The sequence below is a fragment of the Bos grunniens genome, chromosome 10, assembly GCF_055505025.1.
Source record: "Bos grunniens cultivar Pamir isolate PY7600 chromosome 10, Bosgru_T2T1.0, whole genome shotgun sequence".
Classification (NCBI taxonomy): Eukaryota; Metazoa; Chordata; class Mammalia; order Artiodactyla; family Bovidae; genus Bos; species Bos grunniens.
The window spans coordinates 27,265,576-27,278,772 of NC_141174.1; the positions used below are offsets into that span (position 1 = coordinate 27,265,576).

At 37.3% G+C, this 13,197-nt stretch overlaps 1 protein-coding gene across 17 annotated transcripts in view; it reads right to left on the reverse strand.

Annotated features, from left to right (window-relative positions):
• Positions 1-13,197, reverse strand: part of SYNE2 (spectrin repeat containing nuclear envelope protein 2) — a 326,831-nt gene that overhangs the window by 225,122 nt on the left and 88,512 nt on the right. For all 17 annotated transcript variants that reach the window (XR_015134181.1, XM_086320335.1, XM_086320332.1 and 14 more), the window contains 4 exons: positions 12,293-12,489; positions 6,728-6,828; positions 4,954-5,055; positions 2,530-2,667 (listed from right to left, as the gene is read on the reverse strand). Coding sequence is in view for 16 of the 17 variants with exons in the window: in XM_086320335.1 (XP_086176461.1) it covers positions 2,530-2,667; positions 4,954-5,055; positions 6,728-6,828; positions 12,293-12,489 (538 nt within the window). In the remaining variant the exon portion in view is untranslated. The remainder of the gene's footprint in view (positions 1-2,529; positions 2,668-4,953; positions 5,056-6,727; positions 6,829-12,292; positions 12,490-13,197) is intronic.

Below are 13,197 nucleotides of genomic sequence, written 5' to 3' on the forward strand. Positions count from 1 at the left end.
GCCACTTTATGGGAAGATTTCTGGAGCTGCACTGGTCCTTCAAAATTAGGGACTCAGAAAGTGTGGCTCTTTTTAAGCCACTGAGCTAGTGTTGAACACATTTCACAGACAGTGTGATAAACGTATTCTGAAAACAGGCTGTCACTCCAGGTGGTCAAGAGTCTTGAGCAGGGATTGGCAAAGTTTTTCAGGGCCAAAGAGTATTTGTGATGCATAATCTGTTGTAACTGTAAATTCACTAAAAGTCAATTAGCCATTTAAGATGAGCAGATTCTATGGCATATAAATCATACCTCAACAAAACTGTTTAGAAAGAATGAAGACAGGACTTTGTTGGTGGTCCCAGTGGTTAAGAATCCACCTTCCAATGCATGAGACATGAGTTCAATCCCTGATGGGGAACTAAGATCCCACATGCCATTGAGCAACTGAGCCTTTGCACCACAACCAGGGAATCCCCAAAGCACTACAACTAGAGAGAAGTCTGCATGCTGCAATGAAGAGCTTGTACACTGCAATAAAGACCAGGGAAGCCAAAATAAAAAAAGACCTGCAATACAAGGTAAGTTAAAAGAAGTTTTCGAGCTGAAAAGAAGTGAGTTCAGAAACTCAAATCTCTAGGAAAGAACAAAGAACAATGGAAATGTAAACAGTTATATAAATATGAAAAACTGATTTTCCCCTTAATTTATTTAAAACACATGACTGTTTTGAACAAAAATTTATAACATGGTCTTGGGAACTATAAAACATATGTGTGTGTCATACGTATATATAAAGCAACCAGTCATAAAAAGTGAGAGATTTGATTGCAAGACTTCTACATGTTGTAAGAAGTTGTACAACTTAGACGTTTACAACTTTTAAGTAGATGGCAAAAATTTTATAATGTATATTGTAATCACAGTAAAAATACAATATGAGGTAGAGTTAAAAAGCCAATAGCTAAATTAAAATGGGATTTAATATGTTAAAAATTAACATAATCTAAAACAAGGCAAGAAAAGAAAGAATAGAGATACCGAAAACAGAGGTGTGTGTACTTAGTCGCTCAGTCATGTCTGACTCTTTGTGACCTCATGGACTGTAGCCCACCAGGTTCCTCAGTCTGTGGGATTCTTCAGGCAAGAATACTGGAGTGGGCTGCCATGCCCTCCTCCAGGGGATCTTGGAGGAGGGACTGAACCCAGGTCTCCTGCATTGCAGGCATATTCTTTACCATCTGAGCCACCAGGGAAGCCCTCCCAAAAAACAGAGGAGATAAACATTAAAAAAGGGCTTCCCAGGTGGCACTAGTTAGTGGTAAAGAACCCGCCTGCCAATGCAGGAGATGTAAGAGACACAGGTTCAATCTCTGGGTCAGGAAGATCCCTGGAAAAGGGCATGGCAACCCACTCCAGTATTCTTGCTTAGAGAATTGCATGGATAGGGGAGCCTGGCCAGCTGCAGTTGATGGGGTCACAAAGAACTGGATACGACTGAAGCAACTTAGCATGTACACAAACATAAAAAAGCATAAGATGATAAACCTACACTGAAGTATATCAATAATTACATTAAATATTGTGTAAACACTTGAGTGAAAAAGCAGATGTTGTCAGAGTGGATAATGAAGCAAGATCCAATTATATGCTATCTATGAGATGCCCTTTAAATAGAAAGACTCAAATAGGTTGAAAATAAATGAAGGAAAAAGATGTGGCATACAGTCAGCACAGTAAGAATGCAATGATGATACTGATATCAGATTAAGTAGACATCTAGAAAAATAGTCTTACCAGAGATAAACAGTAATATTTCATAGTGGTAAAAGTGTTGATTCAGGAAGACATAACAGTCATAAATGTACATACTTAATAACAAAGTCTTAAAATACATGACACAAAATTTGACTAAATTAAAGGAAGGATTGCTACAGATTTTAATAATCCTCTCTCAGAAATTGGTAGAATGAATGTCTAGACAAAATGACAGTCAAGGCATAGACAATCTGAATACTACCAACCACCTTGTCCTAGCTGATATTTACAGAATGCTATATCAGATGACTACAGAATACATGTTCTTCCATATATACCACATGGTATATACCATAACACATGAGTCAATAAATTTTAAATGACTGAAATCATACAGATATATCCAGACACACATTTATCACTACACTTTCTCTCTGGGTCTGTCCCTACCCACTTGAAGCATCTATTGATATTGACACATGGTCCTGTCCCAAAGCAGAGAGGAGGCTGCAGGTCAATACGGGTAGAATAAGGATTCCGATTGCAAGAACTGATGGCAGATACAAAAACTTTGGATAAGCCTGCAATTTCTCTCAAGAGAATGTTATAAGTTCCTATTCATATCAACCACTACTCAAACGAGATCATGGAGAAAATATAGTAACATTCTTACAACTTTCTGTTGAAGCATCTACCCTGTCTTTTACAGAATTCCTCATGGAAGTCTAAAGCTCTAGTCCAACAAACGAGCTGCCCCACAAAAATGTTCTAATCAACGTAACGCAGTAACCTGGTAGTTGAGACCATCCCAGGCTTCTCTCAACTGCAACTGATCTTTATTCAGGTCATCTACATTCCTTTTTATTGTCAGGACATCCAAAAAGCGTTCTTTTTCTTTGTTGAATGACTCCAGAAAGGACAGCAGGCTCTACAATTAGAAGAATAAAGACAAATGTTTAAACCAGCTTATAAAATGTAATTTGCTATTTGAAGGTCTATAGCTGTAGATTATATTTAAATTTTTACTTAGAAAAAAACGAAAATTCCCTAAATCTAGGATCCTCTCACCAATCCATTTTCTTTCTTCAGTGCACCCTCACGATCTGGGCACCCTTATAGTGACATAAGTCACAGCTTTTGCCTCTACTGGAGTAAGGCAGCAAGGCCACTCAGCTCTAGAGGACAAGTCGTAATAACCCATGAAAAATGTAAGTTTCTCCTCCCTAAATATGTGTTCACAACAAAATAAGAATGAGTGGAAATAAGAATTAAATGACAGCAGTCAAGTATAAATGGTTTTTGAAGTGTCCATGATTTACTGAGCTTCAGTCAATTCTTCCCAAGTCATTTTATACGAATTTTAGAAAATACTGTGTCTTTTGGACTCTGTGGGAGTGGGGGGGATGATTTGGGAGAATGGCATTAAAACTTGTATAATATCATATAAGAAATGAATCGCCAGTCCAGGTTCGATGCAGGATACAGGAAGCTTGGGGCTGGTGCACTGGGATGACCCAGAGGGATGGTATGGGGAGGGAGGTGGGAAGGGGGTTCAGGATGGGAACACGTGTACACCCGTGGCGGATGCATGTTGATGTATGGCAAAACCAATACAATATTGTAAAGTAAAAAATAATAATAATAATAATTTTTAAAATAAATAAATAAATAAAAAGAAAGAAAAAAGAAAATACTGTGTCTTTGCCCTCAAAAACTTAATAAATAAATCTTTTCTTGGCATGTATTTGTGTGAAATACTGGTATTTGAGTCAACAACTGCATAAATACTATTCAAAAGATTACCCATAAACTTTGGCCATGTTTCTAATTAAATTTTGTGTTCAAACTGAGGGATAATTAAATTCTTTCTAAAAATAACCTCACATAGTCTTTCATTTAGGAAGCCTGAATCTGTGGTACTTTAGTAAATCAAAGAGAGAGCAAGATACTTTCTGTGGACACTGAGCGCCTTGTTGAAAAAACTCTAAGGGCAGAGCTCAGAGGCAAGAAGCACAAGAAGCCCACGCAGTTCAGACAGAAGGAAGATGAGATCCCTTCCTTTGGTGGTGGCTCCAAACCAAAAAGAAAGGGGAGGCCAGCAAGTCACACAACCCACAGAAAGGCTGGACTGGATTCATCCAATTCCCTCCCTTAACCAATGTGGGGATAAAGACCTAGAGGTGCTCATGCTGGGTAGACCCATGAGAGTTTCCTTTTTAGGATGGTGACCAGGTGGGGAGCACACTGGGTTCTGAGAAATAGACCTGTGGACCTTCACATTGGCTCCTGTTAAGTCTCTTTCAAGATGCAGAGGGAATAACTGCTTACCCTGGAGAAGCATCAAGACACCAAGAGAGCTACAGCTTTAAAGCTAGACTTCATTCAAATCCCACCTCTACCTCATAGTATCTATGTAACTTTAGATAAATCCCTTGGTCCTCCTAAGTCTTATCTTCATCTGTAAAACTGAAATAACAATACCATACTCTGCAAGATGTTATAACATGTAAAATGCTTATCAGCAAGGTGCCTGATATGTAGCAAATGTTCAATATATGGTGATAATATCAGTTGTTATTACTCCCCAAAGGACATGCTGGCTGAAACCCTGCACTGTACTTCCAGGATGGCTCCATTTCTGATTTCCTAATCTTTTTTTCCTTCAAATTCTTTCTGAAAAGCATATTTCTGCTCTAGACCAGGGATTGGAAAACGTGTAGTGTAACAGGCAAGATAGCAAACATCTTCGTCTTTGTGTCCTGGGCCATATGGTCTCTGCTGTTACTATTCAACAATGCGATGAGAATGAGGTCACAAACCATACTTTAATGGGCATGGCTCATATACAATGTATATTATAATATAATATATTCAATAACAGTGTATTCATAAAAAAGGTGGTGGGGTCAAGAGACCAGTTTGCGATTTCCACACTGAAACCTTACTACTCAAAGTTCTCTAAGGATTAGTAGAATCAGAACCATCTAGGAACTTGTGAGAAATGCAAAGTCTAAGGCGCCATCCCAGAACTACTAATTTAGAACCTGTACTTTAACAAGATTTCCCAGAAGCTCTGTCCCTAGAACTCAGCATTAAAACCTGGGAGTTCATTTGGTATTTAAATAATTAGCTCCGAAAGATTTTTTTTCTAAAAACATCCTACTCTTCCCTAAGAGTAAACCACAAAAAAATTGCTGTTTAAAGTCATACTTACTTCATACGTTTTACAGTAGGTCTCATTTTCTGAATCCGTTAGCATTTTCTGTACCTTCTTCTCTTGTAGAGCTAACCAGACCATAGCATCTTTCACCTTTCCCTGTAATTCACACACACCCATACACACACATTTAAAAGTCTATCCTAAATAGACTGATTTTTTTTAACAACAAAATTAACAACTTCAAACAGCAGTGAAATAATGTAATCACTACACACCAGTGACTCACTTGTGTCAAAGAAGGATTTTGCTCATGTAGCACCTTAAATTTTAAAATGGACTGAAACTAGAATCTGAACAGAACGTGCTAAAAGAACAGGGCAATCAAGCTCTTAGCTTTTGGCTCATTCACTTCCATCATTCTTCAATTTTAGAGAATGTTATTCTAAATTATTCATTTATAACAGGCATTTCAGAATTCTGCTTTCCAATAAACCCAAACATGGGTAACTCAAGAAATGTTTACATCTACTAAATAAATGACATCAAAACATATCTTGAACAGTTTAAAGATGCTACAAATAACACTATTAAAGGCTTTGGTTAAGCTATCCTATGGAAATGAGCAACATTTAGATTCTCGTTTAGGTGGTAAACTTGCACACATTTAGAAGCAAAGTTTACTGCTGGGGAATAAAGCCAAAGAAATTACATCTTACTTCGTTTACTTTTTCCTTTAACCTTCGTTTACTTTTTCCTTCCTACTAAGGAAGAGTGTTTCTATATATTTTTGCATCTGATTTCATGGACAGTTGAATTTTTAATTTTAGTTTTTAATAAGAAAATTAATTAGAAAAAAGAAGTTCCTCAGCAGGTCAGAAATAAATGAAGTACATTATAAGCCCAAGTCTCAGCTTGAGTCTCTCCTCCAGAGTCAGCAACAATCTGGCTTGGTGCCTCAAACATAACAGTTGGGAACACATAGTCCTAAATTCGTCAAACAAAATGCAGTAATACGACTGCATGCTTACATGTCTGAGGAAGTAGTTTACATTTAAAAATAATATTGAAAAACATTTTACTAAATTCACAGCACTCATTTATCCATAAAGAAGCAGGTTGTTTACTTTCAGCTCTGATTTTTATGAAATTTCCACTCACAATACTTTGTGTAACTAACTGAAAGTCAAAGGAAAAAACTGTAAAAATCTGATGGAAATTCAAGAGTGTCTCAACAAACAAGGATTAAGAGTGGAACACAATGATTCCATTGATACGAAGCTAAAGAACAGGTAAACTGGAAATATGCTAAAATTAGACCGTGATGATGGTGCACAACTTTGTAAACAAACTAAAACCACTGAACTGTACATTTTAAATGATTTAATTTTATGGTATGTGAACTGTATCTCAATAAAGCTGCTAAAAATTACAACAGAGAAAAGTCTGATATCTCTAAACTGTTTTTAAAGCCTGCTATAAGTTGTCCTATATAGTACCTATCTAAATGTTGTCTTAGGTAATTCAGCAAAGTTTAATAAATTACTGCTTTTAACTTTAAAAAAAATAAGCAAAACTAATCTACAGTGAAAGAAACTGGAGTGCTGGTTGCTTAGGGTAGAGGAGTAGGGACAGAGAGGCACAGTGAAACATCTGGGTAACAGAAATGTTTTACGTCATGATTAAAGTATGACATATGGTGTATGCATTTGTCAAAGCTCACTGAACTGTACAGTTAAGATCTGTGTGCAAATTATGCCTCTATGCTAACAATTAAACCATTAGTAGGGTACAACAAAAATGAGCTTGGTTTGTACTTATAAAGACATACCTGGGCTTCATCTCCAGACCCAGGTGCCTTCTTTGAATACTGCAGAAACTGTGCCACATAGGTCATGATCGACTTTTCATCAGGATTAACAACATCCACGTCTGCAAAATACACCAATCAGCCTCAGGTGTGATTTACTGTAATACTCAAGAACAGTATTGAAATGAACATGAAATGAATCAAAGCAGTCAACCAATCATGCAATCTCTGCACACTCACCCTTGCTCCAAGACTATGCAGTAGTTAAGAGTTTAGATCTGGAGTCACAAGGAGCTGGGTTGAATCCTGGCAGGAGTACATGCACAGCCTTGGTTTCCTAATAATAAAAAAGTCACTGTGCATGTTGTGTGTACAAGGACATAAGTAGTCAGGGAGGGTGGAAAGGAAAAGGATAGCCTTCCTCTTTCTGGTGATTCAATGCAGAAACTCCTCCAGGAGTCTAAGAATATAGAGCAAAGGGAATTCACTCCTGACACACTGGTCTCTGCACTTGTACCTAAAGAATCTCAAAGAGTATATGCTGTATAGAAGATCTGTTCAAAACATCCACAAGATTTTATTCATTCATTCATGGAACAAATACATTTACTGAGAGCCGTCTATGGGCCAGTCTTTGCATTGTACTGAAATTGTCCATGGTGAAATAAATTTGGAAAATGCTGATTTACACAAATTTAAAATATTATAAATTAATTAAAGGGCAGAACATCTCCAGGCCTATAATAAATTAAGTAATTTGCAAAATCAAAAGAAAAGATTGCAGTACGTTACAGGTAAAATGAACACATGATTTGGGGATGTCTTTAGCTATGTCCAGTGAAGATATTGACAAGGAAATCTATGTTTATTAATTCCATTAAACTCAATTTAAAAATATTTGCGGACAGTCAACAAATGCAGGTCACAAGCATGACATGTAAGGCTCAGACTTTGCTCACAGGGACTGTCTCATCCCTCCATTCAGCAAGTAGATGCTAGACTCCTGAGTAGATGCTAGATGCCTTAAGACATTATTTGCCCCTCAACGAGCTTGCAGTTAGGAGAAAAACAAACAAATACAACAAATTATGCATGCTTTAGGAAACATGTTTCCCAGTGAATGCTTTAAGTCAGCTGAGAGAAGAAGTGAAACTAATCTATATCCAAATAATAAACGTAAAGACAGTAAGCACACAAAAAGAATCAATAAAAAGGTAGGAGTGGGGTTTCAATAAAGAAAGGATCCCTAAGAGTTATCTTTTATTGGAAAAAATATAAATATCAAGAGATACATAAAATAATTATATCACCTTAACTGGATACTTTAAAATATTTTTACTGGATAAGAAGGAATGCATAGTGAATAAAAGTATTAACAAGATTGTCTCAAAAGATAATTCCCTTATTCAAATATGACTTTGGTATTTGGTCTGCATAAATAATCATGATGTACTTGACATTTTTGACCTATTATTTAAACTATATAAAATGAATTATAGGAAATCATTTATACAGTGGAAATTTGTTTTGATTAAATTGTTTATTCCTCTAGTTGCATGGTTATTTTCACATACTAGACTAGAGAAAATAGTTAACACTAGTAATAAAGGCTTAGCAAACACAAGGAGAGGAGCAGTTAAAAAACAGAAATAGGAAATAAAGCAAAGCATGGGGGAAAATGAAGAAATTTTTAAAAGATAATGAAAAGTCAATTAGGCAAGACAAAAGATTAAAAAACAAAAAGAAGTAAGAAAAATAAAGGAGGGGAGAAAAAACAAGAAGATGGGTGAAGGTCAAATAAGAAGGATTATTAACAAGCAACAAGAAATCAGACTAATAACAAACCTAACATTATAGAAATATGGAACCATTAGCCTAACTTAGGAATATCACCTAATTTAACTTCTACAAAAACAACTAAGTTTCAAAAAAGTAAGAATCAGTAGCAGTGAGCATACGCAGCACCCAGACCTTGGTTTCCAATACCATTCTCCAATAAAAGGAACCAGGGCTCCTTGGAGGAATGACTGACCCAGGACTACAGTAGGAAGTACAGAAGATGAGCCTGGAGCATCTCGTAGTGCCAGAGTAAGGAACTGCCCATGAATGGAATTTTTTCTAATTATAGCAATAGAATAAAGTAGTACTGAGTCTACAGTGACATAAATAGTTGGATAAGTACATAAATGGAGAAGAATAGGCAAATCTCCTGTGCAGAATTCCAAATAATTTATGTAGCCAACCTGCCCTCAAGGAGAGTGAGCATAGCTCTCCTGAGCGTGGGCTGTGCCTGGTGATTTCCCTTCAGAGAGGAGAGTATGGGATAGGGGAAACAAAGAGTAATTTCACAGTGGAGAAAACTCACAACTACTACCTCAGACAGGAGATCAAGGTCAACATCAACAGTGCTGTCGAGCTGACAGTCTGAGAAGAAGCATAACACAAATTCCATTAGAGAGGCATCCAGCAAAATACCTGAACAGTAATCCTCAAAGCCATCAAGTTATCAAAAACAAAACAGAAAAAGGTCTGAGAAATCATCACAGACAAGAGGAGCTCAAGGAGATATGATGACTAGATGTAATGTATTCTGACAGGATCCTGAAGAGAAACAAGGCGTTGGGGGATGACTAAGAAAAGGTGAACAGAGTACTGCCTTTATTATAACATAACAATATTGACTCATTAATTGTAACTAGTGTACTGCACTAAGATATTAACAATAGGGAAAACAGTGTCCAGTATACAGGAACTTATTGTACTACCTTCCCAATTTTCCTGTATATCTAAAACTGTTCCTAAAAATAAAGTATATCAAAAATTAAAAATAAATGAAGTATCAATAAATGTTGCAACATATTACGGGTGAACTTTGAACATTATGCTTAATTTAAAGAAGTCAGTCACAGAGCAGTTCTCCTGGGTTCCTTATCCAGCTGCTCCCCACCCAGGCAAACTTCCCCCCAAAATTCTCTTGCTTTGTCAGCAAAATAAAATATAGAAAGCCAGCCACAAAAGGCCAGGTATTTGTATGATTCCATTCATGTGAAATTTCCAGAACTGGCAAATCTACAGGGACAGAAAGTAGATTAGTGGTTGCCTAGGGCTATGAGTGGAGGGGAGGCAGGGTTGACAGGGTTGGGAGGTTGCGGGAAATGGCAAGGGACTACTAATGGGCTCCCTGGGTTTATTTAGGGGGTGCCGAAAATGTTCTAAATTTGATTGTAATGATGGTTGCAAATTTTGTGAATATACTAAAAACCATTCAATTGTAGAGTCAAATGGGTACACCACATGGCATGTGAATATATCCTAATAAGGCTATTGAAAACCAGAAAGGTTAAGTGACAAAGACATAGTCAACTCAGTCAGTGATGTGCTTATATCAGCCTGAGAGAGCTGATCGTTAAATTTTCAGCAGTTCCATAAGTCAGTTGTTAAACACAGCATTAAAAATTAAATTAGATAAATGTACAATTACATAAATTATATTAAAACAAGGGTAATAAATACTCAAAACTCATCAGTACTCAACTATTTCTTTGCAGTTTACTTATCTACACGCCTGGGACTATGCTTATAGTATCTGTAAGATAGAAATAATATGCAATGATATACTACTGTGCATCTTTTCCCAATGTGTTCAATGACTTCACATTGGAGGCAAGATTTATACCACAGAAAATCAGCAAATGTGGGCTTGATTTGCTGTTTCCTTGAGTGCTAAGAGGGCTATCCTGGTGACTCAGATGGTAAAGAACCTGCCTGCAATGAGAGAGACTCAGGTTCAATCCCTAGGTTGGGAAAATCTCCTGGAAAAGGGAATGGCTACCCACTTCAATATTCTTGCCTGGAGAATTCCATGGACAGTGGAACCTGGTAGGCTACAGTCCATGGGATCACAAAGAGTTAGACATGACTGAGAGACTAACACTTTCTGAGTGCTAAGAAAGAGATGGAGAAATTGTTAATAATGCAGGTTAATCTTAAAAGTATGTCCTGTCTATAGCTGTCAAACTGTGACTATAATAAAACTCAAACTTTTCCAGTATTCTTTCAGCAATAATTTATTTACATCACTGAAGAACAAGTGAAGTTCTGACATGCCTCTTTGCTGTTGCACTTACTCATTAATGCAAAGGAAGTTACCCACCCACACTGATGTCAGAACTGTACCGGTTCAGCAACTGCAACCAGAGGCTGGCTACAGATGGATATAAGAGTTTGGCAAAAATCATCATAGGCATCTGGGGGCTATATGGAAGTTCTAATAAAGTGCATCATATATTTTTATTTGTAAATTGTGCTACACATCCTTTAAACATGTGTGTGTATAACACATACACACACATACACACGTACATACCTGTTTCAGAGAGCCTAATATTAAACACTGACGTACACACCCCTGTTGTTGAGCCAAGACTAGAATTTGTACCTCTTGACCTGTTAGTTCATTGTAACTCTCACCACATGCCATTTTTATGACCTTACTGGTGCTTTGTTTTTTTGTTTGTTTTAATAAATAAATAAATAAGCTTTGGATACATTATGAAGGGGCTTCCCAGGTGGCGCTGGTGGGAAAGAACCCTCCTGCCAATGCAGGAGACATAAGGTTTGATCCCTAGGTCAAGAAGATCCCCTGGAGGAGGGCATGGCAATCCAGTCCAGTATTCTTGCCTGGAGAATCCCATGGACAGAGGAGCCTGGTGGGCTACGTCCACAGGGCCACAAACAGACACAACTGAAGCAACTTAGCACGCACGTTGGGAAACCATGCAATCCAAAGTACAGTGCTTTTCCAGAAGTGAATTTTTTAAATCTTAATTTCATGAAGTTAAACATAACCTGATAATTATCTCTTTGAGTATAGCCAGTATTTGGGATTTTGCTACTGTTGTTAACCATCCAACAAAACTTAGCACAGTCAATGGCAAAGCTGGACCCGCCACAGAGGAAGAGACGGAAAGTAGCTTCTGTCCTCACAGAGGTCCAGCTTTAACTAGGAGAGGGAACAGGAAAAGGGAGGTACAGAGACAACAGACAACTCAAGTGAAGAGTGTCAGTCGCTCAGCCATCTCTGACTCTTTGTGACCCCATGGACTGTAGCCCACCAGGCTCCACCATCCATGGGATTCTCCAGGCAAGAGTACTGGAGTGCGTTGCCATGCCCTTCTCCAGGGGATCTTTCCGACCCAGGGATTGAACCCTGGTTTCTCGCATTGCAGGCAGACTCTTTACCATCTGAGCCACCTAGACAACTCAAAGTAATATCTTACTTGAGAAATTTTAGAAAAGAATTATCAAATCAAGGAGGCCACAATAGAACACAATAAAAGAAAATTAAGACAAAGACTCACATTATTCCACAAAACAGCATCATTTGCTTTCAGCTATGACATCATCCCTGCAAGTACTAAGTCTAAGTAATTGGTAGAAATTCTTAATTTCATGAAATTTAAAGGAGTTTAAAGTTAAACCCTCCAGGACTTAAATATCACGCTGTTATGTTTGCTCATATGTGGATACTATTTTCAAATCCTCTTCACACTGGACATTGTTTCAAAAAGAAAGAAGCTTCTTTACCTTCTGGTTCCAGCATTTTGGGGATTTTTAATTCTTGTTCTGCAATTCTGAAGGCCTCTTTCAGATTGTCTCTGTTGGATCTATGCTTCACACTCTTCATGTCAATCAGGTCTGGTCGCAAGGCATGAATGACAGCCAGGAAAGCCATCCCATTTCTCCAGCTTGACTTAAAATCTGTCACATTGACAGATTCATACCTATCACAAAAGAATAAAAACATTAAAAATACTATTTAAAAGACTATACCAAAGTACCTCTAATCTATTCATCAGGACTTAAATTTCAGCAAATCAAATTATGTCAGTCAACCTAGAAAAGTATTTTATTTTAATCATAAGATCAAATTAAAGTAAAATGTCAAGTTTGATAAGGCTCACGACACTACAAAATATTGGTTCTCAAAGTGTGGCCCCTGGCCCAGCAGTAATAGCTTCACTTGGACTGCAGGTAGAAATTCTCAGGCCCAACCCCAGGTCTACCTGAATCATACTCTGGAAGTGGGCCTGAAATCTGTCTTTAAAAGTCCTTCACATGACAGTGATACTCAAATTTAATGCTCTTCATTCAACAATCTGTTGGCTTGACTAAGTTTGGATCTCTATGAACCATTAAGTTCTTTTCACTGGAAGAAATAATTTTATTTCTCATTGGAAAAAATTAAACAATATTTTGTGCCAAGTCAATGGTCAATAGTTCACTGTATAGATGACTGCCTTTGTCACTCCTCTGCTTAGAATGGATTATGAATGAATGAATAAACAAAATGTAGCATGTTCATAAAATGAAATATTTAGTCCAAAAAGTAACAAAATTCTGACACATGCTATAACATGGAGGAAACTTAGGGATATGATGCTGAATGAAATAAGCCAGTCACAGAAGGAAAACTGCTACATGATTCCACT